The 21,877-nt window shown below is 36.8% G+C and overlaps 1 protein-coding gene across 15 annotated transcripts in view; it reads left to right on the top strand.

Moving 5' to 3' along the window:
• PARD3 (par-3 family cell polarity regulator) overlaps window positions 1–21,877 on the top strand; it is a 429,965-nt gene that overhangs the window by 89,218 nt on the left and 318,870 nt on the right. Inside the window, exon 2 of one of the 15 annotated variants that reach the window (XM_090143086.1) lies at window positions 7,052–7,140. The exons of the other annotated variants lie outside the window; for them this stretch is intronic. Coding sequence (XP_089999212.1) covers window positions 7,093–7,140 — 48 coding nt within the window. The 5' untranslated portion in view covers window positions 7,052–7,092. The remainder of the gene's footprint in view (window positions 1–7,051; window positions 7,141–21,877) is intronic. 15 annotated transcript variants of the gene reach the window in all.

The raw sequence follows: 21,877 nt of genomic DNA, 5'->3' as shown, positions 1-21,877 counted from the left end.
AGCTGCTTCCATCTAATCTCAGAGGACTGATATTGAGAGATCAAATTGTCAGAATTACAGATTAGGAGGGAAATTTTTCATAACAAAAAAGCTTTGTGAGATTCATTCTTATTGAATTAAGCTTAAACAATTGAAGTTGCTATATAACAGCTTGCAAAATAGGATTGCAGGAGGTCAGGTTTTGGCAACTCTATTTTTTGCATATTTGTTGAGGCTGGAAACAACTGTCCACTTGGATCAATACAGGGCATAAGTTGGGGCAGTGGGCACAGGAAGTGCTTTTTGGAGCTGAGATACACAGACTCAGAGCTTCTGTTCCCATGGAGCATCTGTGAATCAATATACAGGGATGAGGATAGGAAGGAAAGTGTGCTGGCAGTCTGTATGTGTATTTAAATATGCAAGGAAACTGGGTACTGAAAGAAGAAAATAGGCATGAAGGAAAGGAGCAGTGGAAGTAAGTGCAAAAACAAAGTGAAGAAATGTCTCAATCACGAATGCGTGAGGTAGAGCAGCAATACTGTAATTAAACAAAAGCCTTCATTTTTTAAAAGGTGTCAGGTTTTTTTCTCTCCCCTTTTCCCTGTTCAGAAGAGGAAACCTTATTCAAACTTGCAAATTTGGATGAGTATGATCATTTACGAAGCTTTAGCTTACCTACTGATTTTCCAGTGCTGGAAAACAAATAGGCAAAACTCCCTGATTCCTGCTGCAGCAGATCTTTGAAGCCCTCTAAAAGTATAGAAAGAGGTGGACTTTGTTCTTATCTAAATTATTGGTAAGATGATGGCTGTTAGACAAGGAATATGTGAATCGTGCAGAGCTGTTCTTACTAGTAATCCTTTTATCAATACATTTTTAATAATTGTGTGATTAAAAAAGAATGTTTAGTTGCATCACAAGCGTTTCAGATATGGACTTTATCTGCATTTGGGGTTGGAGTTCAAATTGCATACCTGTTAAATCTATAATATATTTCTTTGAGTTCTGACTTGTAGCTCTGGCACTTTACAGGGAAAAAGGACATGCTTCCTTCTGTGTTTACAAGGGGACATCAACTTTTTTAAGAAGCTGTCCTGTTGTGAAACCATAGCTCTTACTTGATTGAAACATAATTTACAGATGGTGAAAGCATTGCAACGAGATACATCTCAGATTTGAGAATTTGAAGAAAGCCCAGCTTTTTCCATCACTTTGTGACAGAATTAATGAAAGTTGCTGTTAACTAACGCAGTCAAACATTTTACTGGTACTTACTTCCTTTACCCATTTCCCCTATAAGCTTTCTGACGTAGTCCTTTGGAGAATGAATTTTAGAAGTTGGAAGATAGCTCAGCTGTAGCATTTTTTTAAGAGGAAGATTTTCTTCCATGATTATCCTCTTTCCTAATTGAATTTTCTTTTCTAACAAGGTATTTTGCGCTTAGTGTATGAAATCTTTTTGTTGAGCACAATTCACGTTTTTACTTTCCTGAAGTGACGAGATTTAATCTTCCATTCCACTGAAGAGAGAAAAAGTTAATAGAAATTTTACTGAAAACACAGCACAACAAAAATAATGGGAGTGTTAGGTGAGCACAAAACTAAACAAAGCCCATTCTGAACTTACACAATAAGAAGTCCTTATGTAGAAAGAAGATGAACGTAACAATTCACTCCTGGTTTTAAGTAAATATGTATATGCAGGTAACAGAAACACAAGTTGCTTGTATGTGAGAAATTCATAGAACCTTAGGATGGTTTGGGTTGAAAGGGACTTCAAAGACCAACAGTTCCATCCTCCTGCTGTGGGCAAGGTTGCAACCCACTACATCAGGATGCCCAAGGTCCTATCCTGGCCTTGAATGCCTTGAGGGCAAACTACAGTATATCTACCGAAATTTGCCTTAAATAAACTAATTGGTGTATTATTTAGTTATAAAGATGAGTCTTCTGTAGCATGCTCTAAGGTTTAGGAAACAGCCACCACTTGTGTTGATGTCAGACACTTTACTGAAGCTTTAGCAAATCGTGTTTAGCTAATCAGAGATTTCTTGTTCAGCTGGCTTCCTTCACAGCTGGTAGATTTTGTTTTTTACCCTGTGGTACAGGATCACTTTTCTTCTTTGTTTAGCTTGTTCATATTATGAATCTTCCTTCAAGTAAATTCCATGTTATGTGACATCTGACTGTTACACTCTTTCTGTGCCAATCGTGTTACCATCCTCTTATTCACTCTCTTAAAATAAAACATTTAGTGCCTTTCTCAGTCAATTACCATGACTATAACTTTTGCCATGCCTCTGATATATTTCACTTCTTATTTATGAAGCTGCTGCTTGTTTTATCTTCAGATACAAATCTGTCATTCCTTTCTGTGCAAACTTAAATGGGAAGCTTTAACAAAAATATTCACACTATTTGAGTTTAGTTTTTATTCTTCCTTTGGGAGAACGATTACTACCAAGTGGTGCTCTGAGTCACCTTTTCCAAAAGTTCTTGGGATGGTAGAGGAAGCTTTTGTTTAGACAGTTGCATGAAATGCACACATCTCAATTATGCTGCTTCCAATTACCAGTGAATCGTGACTCTTATGGTGTTGTGGTTGGTGTATTTTGTGTCAACCGCCCAATATTGTCTGCTAGCTGCAGACTTAATTACAAATACATGCTTTGCTTTTGCAATCTGTAATGCTCGACAGTGCTGGTACTGGCGATAAGTCTATCAGTTTTTACTTGGTCAGTAACACACTACCAGCATTAAATTCTAAATGGCAGCTTCTGTGTTAGCTGTCTGTGCTATCTCTGATAAAACATTAATCATTTCAAGGTTCCATTCAAACTCATTGATAGAAATTGTGAAATGCAATTTGGCTTTGAGAATAGAATTAATGTTTTCTAATAGCTCTAAGCTATTCTATGATTTATTGGTTCCACTGCTTGAGGGTTTTTATAATTTAAATTGGTGATTACAGATGATACACAACATTGTGTATCATAAATAGGAATTATGTGTCTGGTAAAAATGATAATGTGTTTTTGTATCCTGTATGTATATTAGTATATTTAGTAGTATATTAGAACCCATTTTAGAATCTGAAGATAATTTTGCCTACTTGTAAATCTTCCCGGGTCGTTCAGCTATTGAGTCTGCTGCTATTTACTTTTTTTCTCTCAAATTCCATAAGTTCATATTGTATCAGAATAGCATTAAAAAGAGTACACCTGTGGAATCCCACTGTCTACGCTCTACTCTTCTTTACGGTTTATGATATCTGAGGGAATTTTAGACTAATGATTGATTGGTGATGAATGAATCTGAAGATTGTGTCTGGGTGTACAATTTCTGTACAGCAGTTCCACTATGGGAAGACACTTTTGTAAACGTGGAGAAGATCATAGAATCATAGAATAGCTTGGAAAGGAAAGGACCTTAAAGATCATCTGGTTTGAACCTCCTTGCTGTGGGCAGGGTTGCCAGTCACTAGTTCAAACGCTACATCAGGCTACCCAAGGCCCTATCCAACCTGGACTTGAACATCTCCAGGTATGGGACATAAGTGAAATGAACATCTTTTTGAATAATGGATATTTTATGCACATGTATTACAAATTTAATGTGCAATTATTTTTATTTCCTGACCCACGTTTCTCAAATTTCTGCCCTGGAGTGTAGGACATTACTGAGCTGTTCTTTCTGTCATCAGTGTATTGGTAGATTTTCTGAGATTGTTGAGAGCAATCAGTGCTTTTGAAAGGCTCTTGCTGTTGTAGAAATTTTAAAGCTATTGTGATGAAACAATTGGTGTTGCTGCATGGAAAGTGATCTGGACAACTGGTTTGTAATAGTGACCTGTAAATTCTTCCTCTAAACCTTCACTGAGTTAAATTTAAATCTTATGAAGAAATACCAAAGTATCTCAAACATCACTTTATTTTCCTTCTGCTCTTCATAATGTGAAGATGGACGTTTGGATGTTGTGTTGAGGGATATAGTTTAGCGAGAACCATTGGTGATAGGTGGATGGTTGGACTGGATGATCTTATAGGTCTTTTCCAACCTTAGTGATTCTTGATACGCAATAAAAGTTATGTTCAGTATAAGCAAAACTATTTTTTGTTATAAATGAATTGTAGAATGAAATAAGGTATTTTGTATCAAACCGAGCAAACTGTTGTGTATTTTTTATTTATGGTATCTACATCTAATTATAGATAAATTCACTTTATACGGGGCTTTCAATGAAACCAGGAAGTCATTTATTGCAGTCCTCTTTGAATTTGTAAGGTTCTCCAGTTTCATGGTGATGACCGTTTATTATTTTAATTGTATAAATACTTAGGTGACTTAGGTGAAGAGAAATCAGTTCCTCTCATAGATGCCAGCAGTGAATTGAGTAAAAAAAAAAAAAAAAAAAAAAACAACAACAACAACAAAACCCTACTTATCAATAACTTGATTTAGTTTAGATTTTTTTTTTTTTTTTTAGAAAATAGTGGTTTTAATCAGGAGACAATGCTTCAAGTATAAAATTAGATTTTCTTAGAGGAAAATCATTTTGCTTTATCAAACTCTTAAGGTCTTCCCCTCCACCCCGCTTTCTCTCACCATCATATAACTCTCCTTTTTGCAGTACGTCTAAATCAGATTTGTCTGAAGCAATAATTGCTGATTATCTCCTAACAGCAAGTTATAGTTGAACCTCTTTGGCTAATCCTATCTTGCTTGCCATCTATAGTGAGTCAGAGCAAGGCAAGTAAGAGAGGACTTGAAATGTGATTTCTCAGATCATTTTTCCAGCGAGGCTTAATTATGTCCAGGAGCTCTGCAAATTGTGGAGAGAATGGCCATTGGAGCTCAGCATGGAGACAGGAAACATTTGTGGTGGAAACTGCCTCCTGCCTCTGCACAAACACAGCGAGCGGCTGCTGCTGTGACGAGGCAGGAAGAATCCGTGTTGTTTCTTTCTGATATGTACAAGTAGAAAACTTCATTTATTTTCTTGCTCTGTAAGCTTTCTTGTGCGCTCTTGTGTAATGTGTTCATTATTTTCGTTAATGAAATGTTACAGGATGAAATTTACCTAATGGAGAAAAAAATCCTATTTTATTCCATATAGAAATTTAAAATGAAAAGTGAAGATTATGCATGTGCAGTGTTCTACATTCCATTATAAGGATGGGTTTTGCTTCATACTTGGCAAAAGGTTTATGTTCTTCAGATTCTCTTATCTTCATTATTATTATTATGTTATTCATGTGGTCTAATAAAAATAGCTTCTCTCACTTCAAATCCTTATATGCTTGTTTTATTCATGCTTCTTAGCTTCATGACACAGTTTCTGCAGAAGTAGGGCTGTTCTGAAAGTTGCTGAGAGCCTTTTGAGTGACCTCTGTTGGAGGCTGGAGGCAGAGTCTTCTTTTACAGATAGCTTCATTAGATGTTTTATGGGGAAAATAATGTTTTAGAAGCCCAGCTGCTAGTGTTTTATTTCACTCATATGCTAGGGAATCTCACTGCATCTATGGTGTCAGGGTTCCTTGGGTAGAAGACCCATTGCTCTCAGAGCAGTCTTGTGCAATGTTGGAAGAGAACAGCAAAATGGATAAGAGATTTGTAATTTCACAGTTTATTAACATGTTATGTATCATCTCTCTGTCTAGTGCCTACTGCTCTCAATTTTAGCGTGTAGATCAATGTGATATTAATCTATAGGTAACGCTGCATTGAACAACTGTAAAGGAACTTTCTCATAAATTACTGTTATTTAAACCTGTTCTCACAAAGTATTTCATGTATTATTTTGATCCACTCTTTAGTGTTATGATGACTGAAGGAAGATCTTTTTATGTACTGAAGTTCTTCATATGACTTTGTTAGTGTAAACATTTATACAAGCCTCTTCAAGAGCTTTCCCACTTTCAATTTGCCATACGTTTGAAATGATGTTTTCATATCCTTACATTAGCAGAATGCTTTATCCTGTGTATTACTGTAGAAAATACACAAGAAATCTCTGCTGCTGAGGTAAAAATCCATTTACTCTTCTGAAAATAGCAGCTTGACTGTATTAGTACTGTCTCTTACATTTGCAGTCTCTTACAATGCAGTACACTGAATTTTTAAAAAGGTCATTAGTAAATTTTCTGCATGCAAAATCAATTTTTGGTTACTTTCTTGGCTGTCTTTAAATCTTTTTTTCTTAAGATGTCAGTTTTTTCTTAAGATGTCAGTTGTGCAAAGGCAAAGACACTTTTTAAAAAAAAAAAAAAAAAGCCGTAGCTCAACATCTGTGACTTCAGTAAATCCTGTGCGTTGTGTGTTTGGTGCATTGCTGAACAGTGCCTGGGATGCAGCCAGAATCTGTCTTTAGGTCTGTAAGGCTATCATAGGAATGTTACGATCATCAGGGTTATATTAAACAGAACACTGAAGGGTGTCTGTGAAACCAAATTGTATTTTGACCTGGAAGGAAATATCAGAAGTACTTTTGTAGCATTAAAATGAAATAATTTAACTCATAAATAACGGTTGATAACATACTAAAACTAAATAACAATGTATTAACTTTTTTCTTTGCTCTTTAGACCAACCATGGTATAGATATGGCTTACTGGAACTCCTTGCTACTTTATGAACTGAAGCATTTTTTCCACATATGACTGTGGTCCTTACTTATATTACAAATTTCACACTACTATGCATTGAAGACATATGCTAACTGTTACAGCGAGTTATGATTAAAGTTATGATTAAAACTTCACAACTGAAAACATCAAAGCAAAATAATTTTTAAAGGATTTGCTGTTTTTTTTTTTAAGTGGGAGGTGAATTGTGCCAACACTTAGAAGAGGTTCCATTACTCTTTGTTGCTCATTACTACAATATGAAAGGTGTAGCTGAACAAAGGATATTGAAGCAAAGCATGCAGGCTGGGTCCTTGATTTAGGGAATACTTCATAGTTTTCTGACTTCTGATGGAGAACAGAGATGACTAAAGTGAAATATATTGCCATTAATGTCTCAATCTATACGTAACTCCTTTTATGGTGAAAATCTTGCTTTTGTCCAGGTATTCATTGGTGCCAAGAAGTTGAAAGTCCACTGTGTGGAATGGTGCAGCAGTGCCAATGCCAACCTAACACATGGGCACTTAACCAGGTCTGTGTTCACAACAGTGTTTTGGCTGTTGTGGAGGAGTGGAAGGCAAGTCTATGTGCCCTTATTTTCATATTTTTGCTTTCTCCTTTTTGCTTTCTGTACTTTTAGGATAGAATAACAATATGCTGCTTTCAGCACTTCCATTGCCAAAACTACTTTGTGAGGATGCATGAAGTATCTGGTCAGTAAGATGACAACTCAAGGCAACCCATTTTCTGCTGATGTGGGTTCACTGAATAGAAATGATTACAGGATTAAAGTAAGTTCTCTGGACAAGGAATATTGCCATTTTTGTGTACTTGCAGAAGTGGGAAACAGATGCATTTTCATAGGTGTTTCCTATTACAGAGGGAGATGCATATGAAAAACAAAACAAATCTGCCTGATTCAGATGTTTGGAATCTGCATTTTTCTTTTTTTCCTGTGTAATTATTGCGGATACATTTAAATGATTTGTTTGCGTTTTCAGTTTAATCAATACACTTTCAAGTTGGTTTTTTCTTTTTTTTTTTGCCTTCCACTCAGAAGTCAATGATGTGCCATGTTTTGTTAGTCATTAGTATTCGCTGCTCTGTTAGTCTGCAGTTCAAACTCTTCTGCTTGTTTTTGTCACAGGAGATGATGGAGCAAGGTTGCTTAGAAACACTTAGCCACACTCGCAATGGGTGTTATCAGTTTGCTCTGTGTATTCATCTGCACATGCAGGGGAGAAAATTGAGTTTTACTGGTGATGTGAATTCACTGCAGGTTTGTTTTAGCAGTAGTATTTTTAAATGAACACAAACATACGTTTCCTTCCATCAGATAAAATGAGAAAATGTCAAGTAGAATATTGACACATAACAGTGATTTCCAAGTATGAGAGATTTAACTTATTTGTCCTCCCAAACGACATAGCTTTCAAGTTGTGGGATGAGGTAGTCAAGTCTTTTACCAATATTCTGCATTCATTTGAGATTATTTCATGATCAACTTAAAATAATTTGTATATGTTACTAGCTTTAGTCTTCATTTCAAGGAAATATGTCTCATTTGACTACCAGCAGCAGTTATATATTTCCCCAACCTAATGGAATTCTTGATCTTTGTAAGACTTGTCTAAAAATAGACCAAGTCACTCAAGTTATAAAATTTCTGATCTTTTCAACTTTGAGTGACTTGGTCTATTTTTAGTCCAGCGGTAATTGTACACTAATGTGATAGGAAAGACAAATGCAGCTTTTTATCACTCTAATTCTAAGCACTCCAATTATTACACTTATTAAATATGCTGGAAATGCATATATTTCCTCCTTTGAGTCTGGGATAGACTTCAGTATCTTTTCAAGAGCTTTAAATGTTTCATATAATTGAGATCCTTCCTCTCTTTTTAACGCACAAGCTGTTGTTTAGTGGGTCATTGACACTTGATCCTGCTTTATCTTCCTTACTTTATGCTGAACTTATCCTGTTATATCCAGAGAAGCAAGAAATCCAGTTAAAATAAATGCTGCACAACAAAATGCTTCTGTAAAGCTAATAAAATGCTTACAGCTAGTTTGTGAAGTTTAATTTTAGTTAAAACAGAAAAGAATTCCTCTAATTATAGTAGTGTCAGTCTGATAGCAGACCAATAATAATAATGCAATAGAAGGAAATAATTTAATTCTCACTTAAGTTTTTCACTATAATTTTAATAACAATTAATTTTGAGTAATATAATTTATTAAACCATCTTATACGCTGGTAATGTTTGAATTAGTCTGATGCTTGTGGATTTAGATATATTTCAAATGCATCTTTGGCAGAATTTTACATACTTGAAGTCACTGAATCTGGATTTTCTCATGGAAGACAGCTGAGGATGTATTTACTGGGGAAAAAAATGAAAAACCTCACAATGGCTTAATGTGGAAAACCTCCTTTGAAATTGTTAGTAGAAACTGCCTGGCAAAGTTTCTTTGTTGTTTACTATGAACACTGCAAAGTACTGAAGAGGAACTGGTATCTCTGGTGCTTGAACTTAATGGTGCCAGCCTTACTGCCTCTATCTTCTACTTAGGTTAGGTGCAGTTCAGAGGAAGGACTGAAGATGCTCTTGTTCTTAAGTGCGGGAGCTGTGCTCTTTGTGTTTGTGCATTTCTGCTTTGTCCTCAGACTGTAATCCCTTTCATATTTTTGTGTTGGATACTAGTTCACTTTGTGAAATAGGATTTGTTGCATTCTTTTTAGTCTATATAGTTTGTTTCTTTCTCTTCTTCACTGTTCAGTTACTGCAGATTATCTGTGTGTGCTTAGCAGAGACTGTTCCTTATCAACATGGTTTTAGTGTTTTCTGCTTAGCTAACCTTGCTATTTGCTGAACTTGTATGAATTTGGAGATGCAAAGTTTTTCACTGTGCTTGGATCCTCCCAGAGAGCAACTGCCTTTTAGAAGAAAAATTGAATACATCATAATTAATTATTGATAGTATTCCTTAATATTAAATATTTGTTCCAAATTAAAACTGAACTAAATCATGGAATAGCGACATTCTGAAGATGGGAGTCATTTGTGTCTTTTTGTCTATTAAAAACAGGTGTGTTTTACAGCTGCTAAGTATCCTGAGAGAAAACCATGTGTCTGTTTCAGGTTGCTCAGATTGTGAGTGGAAGCAATCCAGGATTAAAACCACCCATGTCACTGCTAATAAAAATTCACTTTAAAGTTGTATTGTGAATAAAATCCCAGTAGAAAATACAAGAACTCCTACGGCCTTAATAAAAGGAATTCTCATGGGAGAGTCTGTACATCAAGTAAGACACAGATAGAGGGAAGCAGAACCAGAAATATCAAGAGTGAAACTGAGAGGAAAGCAAGCTGAAAACACTCTCATTTCCTTCTGAGTTTGTTCATTTCCTTTTATTTCTCCTAGTTCTGAAATGAAAGTCACTATTTCCATACAGCAAGAAAAACAGAATTTTTTAAGAGTGGAGTTCAGTTCCCAAACTACTGACCATCACCTTTGATCTGTAATGCAGATTCTGTCTTTTGGCAGTTTGCCCATAGGCTTTTAGAACTGATAGCATTTGACACTATTTCTGAATCTTTCTCCCTTGCTTATGTTCTGAAGCCAGTGCTTATTTGTGCAACCAGCATGAAATATCGTTGCTGCTGGAGGTAAAGATTATAGACTGTCTTCTGCTCTCATCTAGGCTATTGTGAGTTTTCTTTCATTGCTACAGTCTCAGTGGAATACAACTCAATAATCACCTTCACGTCAGTTTAATAAGAACGTGGAGGGAATAAAAGTCAGTGATGCTTTCATATTAAACTTCTTCTCAGGTTCTTCAGACCCATTAAATGATATGTTCTTAAAATTGTGAAAAATACATGGTTCATGCAATCATGTAACAAAGGCTGATTGTTTGGGTGTGTGGGGGAGGATGGGACTGACTTGTAATTTTGCTGAAAAATGAGCTGTTAGAGATTACAGGTTCCTCCTATTTACTTGCTAAGCTGCAAATAAAGTGCAGAGGGATGGAATGCCATCTAGATGGATCTAGGCAGGCTTGAGCAGTGGGCTCCGGAGAACCTTGTGAAGTTCAGCACATCCAGGAGCAAGGTCTTGCACCAGGGTTGAGGCAACCCCTACTGCTAGTACAAGCTTTAGGATGAAAGGATGGAGCACAGCCCTGCCAAAAACAACCTGGGGGTACTGGTGGATGGGAAGCTGGACATGAGCCAGCAATGCTCCCTTGCAGCCCAGAAAACAAACCATATCCTGGGCTGCATCCGAAGAAGTGTGGCTGGCAGATCAGGGAGGTGAATCCTACCTCCAGGACTCATCTGGAGTCCGCAGTACAGGAGAGACGTAGACCTGTAGATGTAGACACATCAAGAGGAGGGCCACAAAAATGATACAAGGGATGGAACCTCTCCTAAGAGGCTGAAAGGCTGGAGAAGAGAAGGCTCGAAGGTGACCTGATAACAGGATTTCAGTATCTACAGGGAAACTGCAAGACAGAAGGGACAGACTCTTCAGCGGGTCTGTGCTGATAGGACAAGGGGCAATGGTTTCAAACTTAGGGTAGATTTCGGTTGGGTTTACAGAAAAAGTCTTTTACAGTGAGTGGTGAGGCACTGGAACAGTTTGCCCAGAGTTGCGGTGGGTGTCCCATCCCTAGAGGAATTCAAGGTCAGGCTGGACCAGGCTCTGAGCACCCTGATCTAGCTGTGAATGTCCCTGTTTATTGTAGGGGAGTTGGACTAGATGATCCTTAAGGGTACCTTCCAACTCAAAGGATTCTATGATTTTGGTATGCATTTTGTTTTTTTGGTCCCAGTTTCCTAAAGTAAATACCCGGTTGTGGGTATATGTGTGCAGTTTCTGATGTCTAGATGCACGTGTATTGTAAAAGAATGGTTTAATTCTTATGCTGACGTTCACAGTAAAGAAAAGATAATTGGGGGGCTTTCAGAAGATGGGAATTTTTAGAGTCACTATGTGACTTCAGAAGGTGAGCAGAAGGCGGTACGTGGGAATCCATATTTCTCAAGCAGAGATTTTAGAACTAGATGCGACCATTGTGGTCTTAACATCTAGAGAGCTTTATACTCTGAGGCAGGGATTTTCATTGTCTTTAACCCCAGATGCTTGTATTTGAGCTGGAAGCCCTCATGTTGTCATTTGCACAGTAATAACCTCTGCTGTTTTTTCAGATGCAAAAATTAGTTGACAAATGTAGCTTGTTTTAAATACCTTGGATTTTACTATCTTTCAACGTATCAGTCCTATAACAGTTTGAAGCAGCTTGTGTATCAGTAATTGCCTTACATGGTATTGTACTGCACGGGGAGCTTTGCTATAATGAAGGTGGGGATCTATGCTTCTATCTAAAGCAGATGGATCTTTTCCTGCAAAAGAGTTATTTACTTCTGTTTGTGTTTTATAACATTTTTGTACCTTATTTTGGAGGAAAACCAATTTCTGCTTCCAAAACAATATATTGTTGCTGACTTTGCAATGTTGAGGTGAATAATTTTTTTTCTCATTCTGCTTATCGAGGGTAGTAGAATTTTGTACCTAGAGTAGCAAACCTATAAAGGTTTGCTAAAAATAACGGTGTAATGGCTAAAAAATTCCTTGTGACATCAAAAAAAAGAAATAGTTACTTGTACATTTCCCAGCTGTATACGTTTCTCATTATAAGGAAGATTTATAATTGGTAATATGACCCTTTGAGTTCAGATACTTGCTGCAGAATGTGATTTCAGCACCTAAAGCAGTAGGAATGATTGGAACGCATGTTTTGCATTTTAATTTCCATCTTGTAATGCTGACCTTTAGTTTCTCTTCAGTTTTGTCATGTTTGCCTTTCTTTATGTTTACGGTGTATCAGTGTATCCTTTATAGTGATAATGTCTTCAGTAACTTTGTTCACTGGGATGCTTAAATGCTGTAGTGTGTGATTAAATGCCATGCTAGATTTTGAATTATTGTTAATAAACACACCACTCTAAAGTCATTCTTAAATCTCACTTTATTCTGTATGTTCCTCTGGTACCACTGACTGTGTTCTGTATGCGTTTGTGGTACTGTTTGAGCTGCTTTGATTGCATAGAGTGAAACTGAGAACACTGTGAAAAGAGAGAATATTGATTTTTTTCCTCTATTTAAGCAGCAGTTTTCCAAGTGACAGAGCTCAATTATATTATACTGGTTATAGGACTATTTAACATATGCCTTTTTAGTGAAGTGATTCTGGCCAGTAATGTTCTGTATCTTAATTAAGCCAACATTGTGAGGGCAGTTGGGTAGAACATACATCCGAAAATGTAAATGTCAAGTATATTGTACCAAGGCTTATCTGTTAAATACTGCTAGGTTTCAATCCAGACGAGACTGCTGGGAGTCAGAACAATTGTTCAGCTTTTCCTTTTTCTTTTGTTGCTGTGTAATTGGATCATCACATTGCCCATTTGATAACTACTGGGAAGTGAGAATTAGAGTAAGTTGGAAGTGGATGCATAAACATGGTGTTTAAATCTTTAATTAATGAATTGGAGTAGGTACTCTGCATGAGGTCAGCCTCCAGGCATCTCTGAATTGTTGTCAGAAAATTAAGAAAAACGCTGCAAGAGAAGAAGTATCTTTGAAATGACAGAGACAGCTCTATCACTTCAGGGAATTAAAAACAGTTTTTAAAATAGGTGAGAAGATAGTGGTGTATACTGCAATCGTGACTTGCCGTTATAGTTTGTGCTCCTTATGTAGTTACCTCCTTTTTAGAGTATGCTGACCTTGCATGGTGTGGATGCATGGATATGTGTGTTTGGAGGTAATCACACATTCACCCAACAGCAAGCAGTAACTACTGCTTGTTCTGGATCCCACTGCATAGATTAGAGTTAGATAGGTCATGCTTTCTGTTTTGATCTAAAAAAAATTGCAAACACAAATAAAATTAGAATTAATATTAACAGAATGTTATTAGCCCTGTGTTTCTGCATTGATTTGTGCACATTAACAGCTGTAATGTGCATTTAGGGTCTTCTGCTTCCAGCTGTTTTGTTCTTTCTCTCAAACCACCGTCTCCAGGTATTGTAAGAAAAAGGTGCACGAAGAGCAAAACAATCATTACCATCAAATGTGGCTGTGCAATGCAGATACATTTCTGTATACTGGGAAATATTTTAATGGTATGGGAAGAGTTCTCTTTTTATATTTCTGCTTTAAATAAGTAGCAAGGGTGATTCAAAATATTAAAAAATTCACAAAGACGGTATGGTAGAAATTTACAACTCCTTTTCAGCAATGTTTTTACATTTGATAAGAGTATACTGGCATGGTGTGCAGTACCACCATAGAACTCTATCAGCATGAATGAAATAGATGAAACATCTTACACAGTTTTGTATTCCACTTGGTTTTTCCTACCTTAGTTTAGATTATTTGAACAGTTCTTAAATCTAGAGTATGTCAATTTAAATCTCTTTTGAAGTTAGCAGAAGAAAGCAACTTCTCTATAGTTCAGCAATCAAGATAAAAATATGACATGCTTTGTTTGAGGGATAGGTAAGTGGCCATTTGTTATCTTAGAGCTTCTCTGTTGTTTTGCGGAATGTGACCTTTCTGTTCTGCAAGCCCATGATAAGGGTATCTGTAGCGGTGATTCTTTCTTAAAATAATTCATAGAGACTAGGGAAAAACAACAAAACCAAACACTTCACCTTACAAAGTTTGATGGTATTTACCTTCACAATAGCAATACTTGATTGATAGAGTATGTGTTTATGCCATGGCTGCCAAGTGCTGATGCATTTCATTTTTGGCTCCTGCGCAGATTTGACACTGTTCGGACTTGTAAGTTTTTGTTCATTTGGATTGGTGAAATCTGTCAGCTGGGGGAAGTTTGAGTGATCAGGCTGAAGAGGTGGTCTGGGCATAAACTTTCTATTTTGGTAAAAGGTTAAGATAAATAAACAAAAGCCACCACATGTTATTTCATGGAGTTATTCAAAGTTCTGTTCTGCATGAAAGCAATAGCATTTCCCAGCATTTTGAAAAGAATAACCAGCAAGACTGTCCTACCTTGGACTGACTAATTGGGGCCATGGCATTATTGAGCTCTTCGTGATCTTTCTTGGGCTTCAGGCTTTTTGCCAACCTTAGGGTACTAGCGTTAACAGTGTAGGCATAAATACTGGCATTTCACAAGAAAATGAAAGCTTTATGATCATTCTTCCAAGAAAATATATCCTAATTTTTGTCCATTGTTTAACATAGACTATGAAGGTATTCCTTTCTGTCTTAAAAATTGGTTATGATCGATTTTAACATTTTTTTTTCAGTTATGTAATGAAAGTGACTGAATACTGTATAAACATTAAAATGGGCAAAATATTTATAAAATGGAGAGGACTTAAGGCAATTGATTTGCAGCCAGGACCTGGTTGTTCATACCATTAGATATGTAAGCCACTGTTCACAGAATAAATTTGCTTATGCTCTTCAACAACTTTTTGATTTGTTGTCTGTTTTGTAATCTAATCTTTGTAATCTTTGTTAATGTTAACAAAGCATCCTCTCCTAAGCAAAGTTCTTGTTAAATTGCATGAATTTTGCACTGAAAATGCAGTTCTGTTCTGGGTGTACTTCCATACAGACACAGTGCATGAAAGACATTTAGTGACAAAGACAGAGCAGATGATAGCAGTACTGCCTTGATCAATAAACTGACTCTAAAAACTCACTGCCTTCTTCGTGATATGTAACTACTTCTAGGCAATTCTGGTCTGCTCGCTGATAGGATTGATTGCATTTTCATTGTCATTAATGTCTGCAGTGCAAAAAATGAGAAATGATAGGGTGAGAGAAATGAGGGGTTACAGGAAATGCGCTCTGCATCACCAAGATCTTTAGTGACACCTGCTAACAACTTAATTTCTGAAAGACACACTGTACTACAGATAAAAGCAACCCTTTCCTTCTGTTGACTGATGTGTGGCTTTCCCACCTGAAGTACAGGTCCCAACTCTTGTTGACCTTTTTGCATGTCGGTAATTACCTATGCTAGTTATCCTATTGTCCTTAGGTGAATTTTCTGCACACATACTATAGTTGTCTGCAATCACTAAAAGCTTTTGCTTACTTTTGCATGCAGGTCATACTTGATGGGACTTCCTCTTCCTGGCTTAAACCAGGAAGTGGGCAAGGTGCGGATGCAGGCAGGCCCGAGGTGTGCTTCCCTTCTTTGCCAAGTGATTGGCAAATCGCCATCTCTGCTCTGCAGTGTGAACATGAGCTTTTGCTAAGCTCTGGAGGAGAGAAGTCAGGCTACTGTGTTTACCTTGTCAGTGATCCTCAGATTTTGATCTGGACTTCAGATTCTGAAAAGCCACTTTTCCCACCTGAAAGTCATGTCTCCCGTGGCTTGGTACCACAGGAGTCTCCTTTAAGACTTATACTGAAGGTGAGAATATTACCATCTACTTTGTTGATTTTTACCAGTCTTTCTGTTGAAGTTCAGCCTTGGCTAGACTCTGCATGTGCACACCCTATTGGGTTCACAGCCTGAGCAGCACAGCTGCTGCCATCTGCTTGGCCTGGGTGGGTGGCCATGCAGGAAGGGTGTGGATCCATCCATGGTCCTGATGGCCTGATATGAAGTATACACAGGGGGTTGGAATCAGTCAGGGAAAACAGCAGAATGAGCTGCTGGATGTGTTTCTCTTGGATGTATTTCCTCTAATCTCCTATTTTTCTTTCTCCTGAGCATTTCTGAGGATCTTGGAGTTGCATGTCTGAAAATATTACTGCACTTGTTGGGCCTTTAAATTACAGTAGTTTACTTTTAGTCTTAACATTAATGAAATTTTCTCTCTAGGGAGAGTTTGAATAGTGAGAGTAAAGAACTGCTAAAGCTGGATCTCGCATCTTTGTTGATATATGGGGATTAATGCCCTGTCTTGCAGATTTTAAAAGCATAATCTATTAAAAGAGCTGGAGGAATGTGATTTAGACCTAGCTTTTAAAGAAAATTCAGTCTTAAGGTGGAAACAGTATTCAAACCTACTGTGCTCTGTATAAAGTGTAGGGAACAAAATATAAAAATAAAAAATAGGTATCTGTCTATGAGTTACAGGGCAGTATGTCTTAGTAGTGAAATTGGCTTTGATCTGTAAAGGCTTTTGTCTTGGCTGCATTATGGATTTAACTGAGAGAAATTTGGCTTTTTTTTTTTTTTTTCAGAACTTGGCTGGGAAAATGAGTGTGTTCAAGTTGAAGTTGACCTTATGTTAGGTCAAACTAGAAAACTGTATATGTAGAAAAGTGTGTTTGTAAATGATAAAAGCTTCATATGTAATTGCATCAGCAAAGCAGTTGTTTCACCTGCTATCGTTTGGTGATTTTGCTTAAAAATAAATATTCCTGTGGGACTTCAAACAATCTCCTTATTTATCAGTTTCTTACTTTTTTCTTTATGATACCTGGATGATACCTTTTAGATCTGTATCCATTGATATTTACACTGATATGTAAAGCACTGCTCTGGCTCACGTATTGTGAGAATCACAGAAGCGTGAAAGGTACGAACTGGCATTAGGATGTCAGTTCTTAGTTATATGCAGTACATATTATCTGTATTTTAAGTACAAAAACACCTTTGCATACGTATGACTAACCAAATAGCTTATTTCACAAAAATATCTTGCTCGTTGCATGATGATTCTGTCCAAGGAAGTCTTGTCCAGGCCCAAATAAGAATTTCTTTAGGCTTGTTTGTGCCTGTAGCATCATTTCTGCAGACGGTAGACTTGACTGTAATGCTAAGTGTGAAACAGCATCTTGTTAAGAATTATTTTCACACGGCCAATTATAACATTTCAAATAAAATATATTTTGCATTCATTTTCAGTGTACTCTTTAAAGTTTCACATCTGTTAAATTTCATTTCTATACGTATATAAGCCTTGGCAGTGAATACTTTCTGGTAGAATCTTAAATTGTATAAATATAACTTATGATTTTTTTCCCCTTTCCCCAGTCTGTTCATAAGATGCATCGTATTTATGCCCTGATTATGATGTCAGGCAATTTTTAATCTATTTTCAAACACCTGCTAGATGGGAACTCTGGTGAACTGTTTTGGAGACATGGTTAAACATCTTCTGATTAAGATACTCTAAGAAGCCTTTTTCTTTTTCTTCTTCTCTTACGGTTCTTATAAATTATTTGCAAAATGTCTCTCTGTTAACTTTCTTGGAATTAACAATGAATCAAATATTTTGACTTGGAGTGAATTATTCAAATTCTTCTGCATTTTTTGGATGGTCTTTGTAGTTATCCTGTGAAATTTGAATTCTGAAAATATTAAAAGCAACTTGAAATGTTTGCAGAAGATGAGTTATTTGGGCATCAGCTTTCAGATGTGATGAATTTAATGTGTTATTTTTTTCCCCAAACAGTATTGTTAAGTGTATGCAATATAGAAATACTTATTTTTATAAATATTTATTTAATAAGAGGATTATTTTGTTTTTCAAAACTGGTTTTAGGATATAAATGGTGATGTCCTCATTAACTAAAATCTAAGAGTGGAACTAGGGACTCCAGTTTTCAAGCCTTAAGAGATTTGCGGTGTAGTCTTTCAGAAGAAACATAATTCATTTTAGTTTGCTCTTATGTTTATGAAATAGCTGCACTTAGATTGGTTTAGTCATTTATTCTATGAATACCTTTTAAAAAAAAAACAGTCACTTGCATGGGATTTTGGTCATAGTAGCCTATTCCAAGCACTGACATCCATCATTAAACACTGAAATGCCTTACAAGAGAAAACAATAATATAACAAGACATTTGTGTGGAGACATAAAAATACCATCAAATAATTTTATTTTGAAGAATATATGTCTGAGAGAGTGGGTATGTAGAACAGATATCTTAGCTGCTTCTCAGTCACTCCTGAGATTTGTCGATAGCGTTCACAGATGCATCCCATTTGTAGTGGGGTGATGTTCCAGTGACACCATGAGGACAACTGTTGGTGAGCAAAAATGTTTGAGATCATTATTCTTTGTCTACAAGTTGAGTTGAAATGGTTTCTGTCAGAATTTGCAATGTTATTCACTGAAAACCAGTTGAAAGCTGTAAGTGAATGGCTTAAAAAAAGAAAGATCATGAAAAACAAATATTGAGTTTCAAGGCCTTTCTGGCAAACTTTTTTTCACAGCTCTTCAGAACATATTTCCACTTTCTTTAATTTGCACTTTAGAATTACATGTGAGGGAAATCTTATCAACACTTAATAAATATATTAATGGGCAGGGCTCTTTAGGGATGGGGCCGGGCTCTTTTAGAGGTCCAGACATCCCTTCCAGCCCCTGTTACTCTACTACTCATTCTGAGAAGTAGTTTGCAGACCAGCAGATGTTACAGGGCTAAAGATGGAAACCCCTCGTTTTAGACACTAGGTATGTCTTGCAGCGATTCTCTGGTTCTGTTACACCCCAAAATGACTGAGATTTTGCTTTGGAGAAGAGGCTTATGTGAAAGAAGAGAGTTGGGTGCTATCTTAGTATGTTTCTAATATGTATGTCAAGTCCAAGGATTTTAAAAAGTGTTTGATCATTATAGTATTGAAAAGGTCATAATATAGCATTGTGCAAACATATAGCAAAGCATGTGCTCATGCCACAATGTATTGCTGTGGGCTGCAGAGTACTGGCTTTATTATGAGAGAAGGTGGACTTAGAATGAACTCTGAAAAATGCCTTACAGGCTGAAGCCTGTAAGTACTTGAGAACTTATAGAAGACTAGAGCAAGCTAGTCTTCTGTCTTACACATAAAGTTCCTAAAGTCCTGTTATCAAGGAGGTTATGTTATTTTGACTGCTTTATTTCATACATTATGGATAGAGAGCACAGAATGGAAGTTATTGATGGAAAATTGAAGATGTCTTTCATGATTTCATAACAGCACCTTTCATGAATGCACCAGTGTTTGACACATTATTTGCTTTCCTTTAACTTATAACAGCAAATGTAAATCTGGCTTTAGAATTGACTATGTACCTAGTGAAATGTTGGAACCATGTCCTCTAATTTTTGCTTTCTCCTTTTTGCTATCTTAAAATAACGTCATGCACAGTCTACATAGAAGTGCTATCAGAAATGAAGTCAATTAAAATCTTACTTATTTAATTGATATTCAGAAAAACAACCAGGGTTCAGTAAGTAGCCAGTCTAGAGACTGAAGGAGTGCGGAGGTATCTCATTTAATTACTTGCGTGTAGTGTATTCTAAACTGTCTCCTCCCTCATTGCCTCTTAAGTTGATGGTTACCAGCCTTTGCTAGCTAGTAGGCAGAAAGTCAGGGCAGTTAACAGGCCGTAGAGCATGCTTAAGCTAGCTGCACTTCTAACTTCTTAATCTATAGTTCAGAAGTTCTTTTGAAGTTCTCCTGAACAGTATATTGCAATAAACTCTGTCTTGGGAAGCATAATGTGAATTACATGTTGTCATCTTGCATAGATTGAGGATAATGACATGATACTTTCCAATGTGGAGGTTCTCTGGAAGCTTTCCATTTTCCTCATACCCTATGGTATATTTGTTGTTTGACAATTGTGAATTTCAGCCTTTGTTTTACAGCTCTCTGCGTTTCTTTTTCTTTGTAGGGAAACTGAAGAGTTGTTGGTTTAATAAAACACTTTCAATAATTATACACACTAATGCATTTCCTTTTATTGTTGTATTAATGATACAGCCATAACCCCTACTGAATTTATCAGTCCCAGTCAACCATAAAGATAAACTGGAGAGCTGTGATTTTTAGCAGAACGCCTTGAAATATGAACAAATTGAAAAATGACTGTTATTACAAATCATGCTTCTCTGCAGAATTGGTATAAAACTCTACTTAAATCTAATATATAAAATCACATTGTGCATCATATGTGAACATTTCTAAATGCCGTTCACATCTGTTGTATTTTTTTTATTAGCAACATTTGCTTCAGAAGTGCTTTTTTGTTGTTCATATGTGCACTTTTAGTTTCAGTAAGTGAACAGGGTCAAATTACATTGCTGTCTTGGGAGTCTCTTTTCTAATTGTTTAGCTGTGTTTTTTGGTGGATGAGCAACTCTATTAAAGTGCAGAATAACATTTTATAGTAGGGAGTGCAGTTTCTCTGCTGGGTACCACAGGAAGCCTTTCCTTCTTGTACAAGTTGCTCACCAGGTGTGTTTGAGAGACTGCACTCATTCCCTTGTTGCACCTTTTTCTGTACTGTGTGAGCAGTGCTCCTGTACTTGTCCCTCTTAAATGAAAATGAAATGTAGCATTGGCCAAACTTTTACTTCAACGTTATTCCATTTACATCTTTGTCCCTTAGAAGCAGTTGGATCTTAACCAGACTGCCATAATCCCAGGACAGGTGGTGTCTTCTGAGGACTTGGACGTATTTAAGCTTGCATAGGAATTGCCTGTAATTACATGTTTTCCACAAATGTACAGCAGTAGATTTATGCAATGTTTTGTGTGAATGACTGGAGCTATCACATGTGGACAGCTGCTGGGCATTGCTGACTCTGTGGAGGTCACACTTGTTTTGAACTGACACTGGGGGGCTCTGGGCAGTTAATGCTCCATCTCTGTGAGCTGAAACCACCTGGCCACCTGTGGCATCTGTCCCTGCTGTGATGTGAGGGTCTGAAGTCAGCTTATCCTGGTGTTTCCATTGGAACACCTGGCAGCTCTGCAGGCTGTGTGTGGACCTGTCCCAGCTCACTGCCTCAGGCCTTATTGCTGTGGGCAGTGAGATGAGGGAGCACCAGATAACCTAGTGGGTGCATATACTGTCGTAGCTATTTTGATGAGGATGAACAAAATAGATGCTCCCTGTTTTAATGCAAGTCATTAAAAATACAGATGTTAATGGGAGAATGGTGAGGGGAGGAGTGATGTGTCCAGAAGTCTGTCTTTTCTCAAAATGTTGGAATTGGTGCATTTATTATTCTACCTCTTCCTATAAAACTTGTTACTTGAAATTTGCATTAATTAAATTCTCACACTGCAGTGGATCTTTTTCCAGTTACTTTGGTTTGTCAGGAAGTGCCTGTGTCAATTCTTTCACTTCTCAGCGCAAAATCAATTTACTTTTAGGGAGAATCAGTTAGGCCAGAAGTAAGCAAGTGGCAGATAAGTTTTAGTTTGGAGAGCTTTGATGAATATTACATTGCTGTTCATGGTCTGAACCAAACATTCAACTTA

This window comes from Phasianus colchicus, chromosome 6 (assembly GCF_987193195.1).
Source record: "Phasianus colchicus chromosome 6, bPhaCol1.hap1.1, whole genome shotgun sequence".
Classification (NCBI taxonomy): Eukaryota; Metazoa; Chordata; class Aves; order Galliformes; family Phasianidae; genus Phasianus; species Phasianus colchicus.
This window is presented reverse-complemented; position numbering and strand designations above follow the sequence as displayed.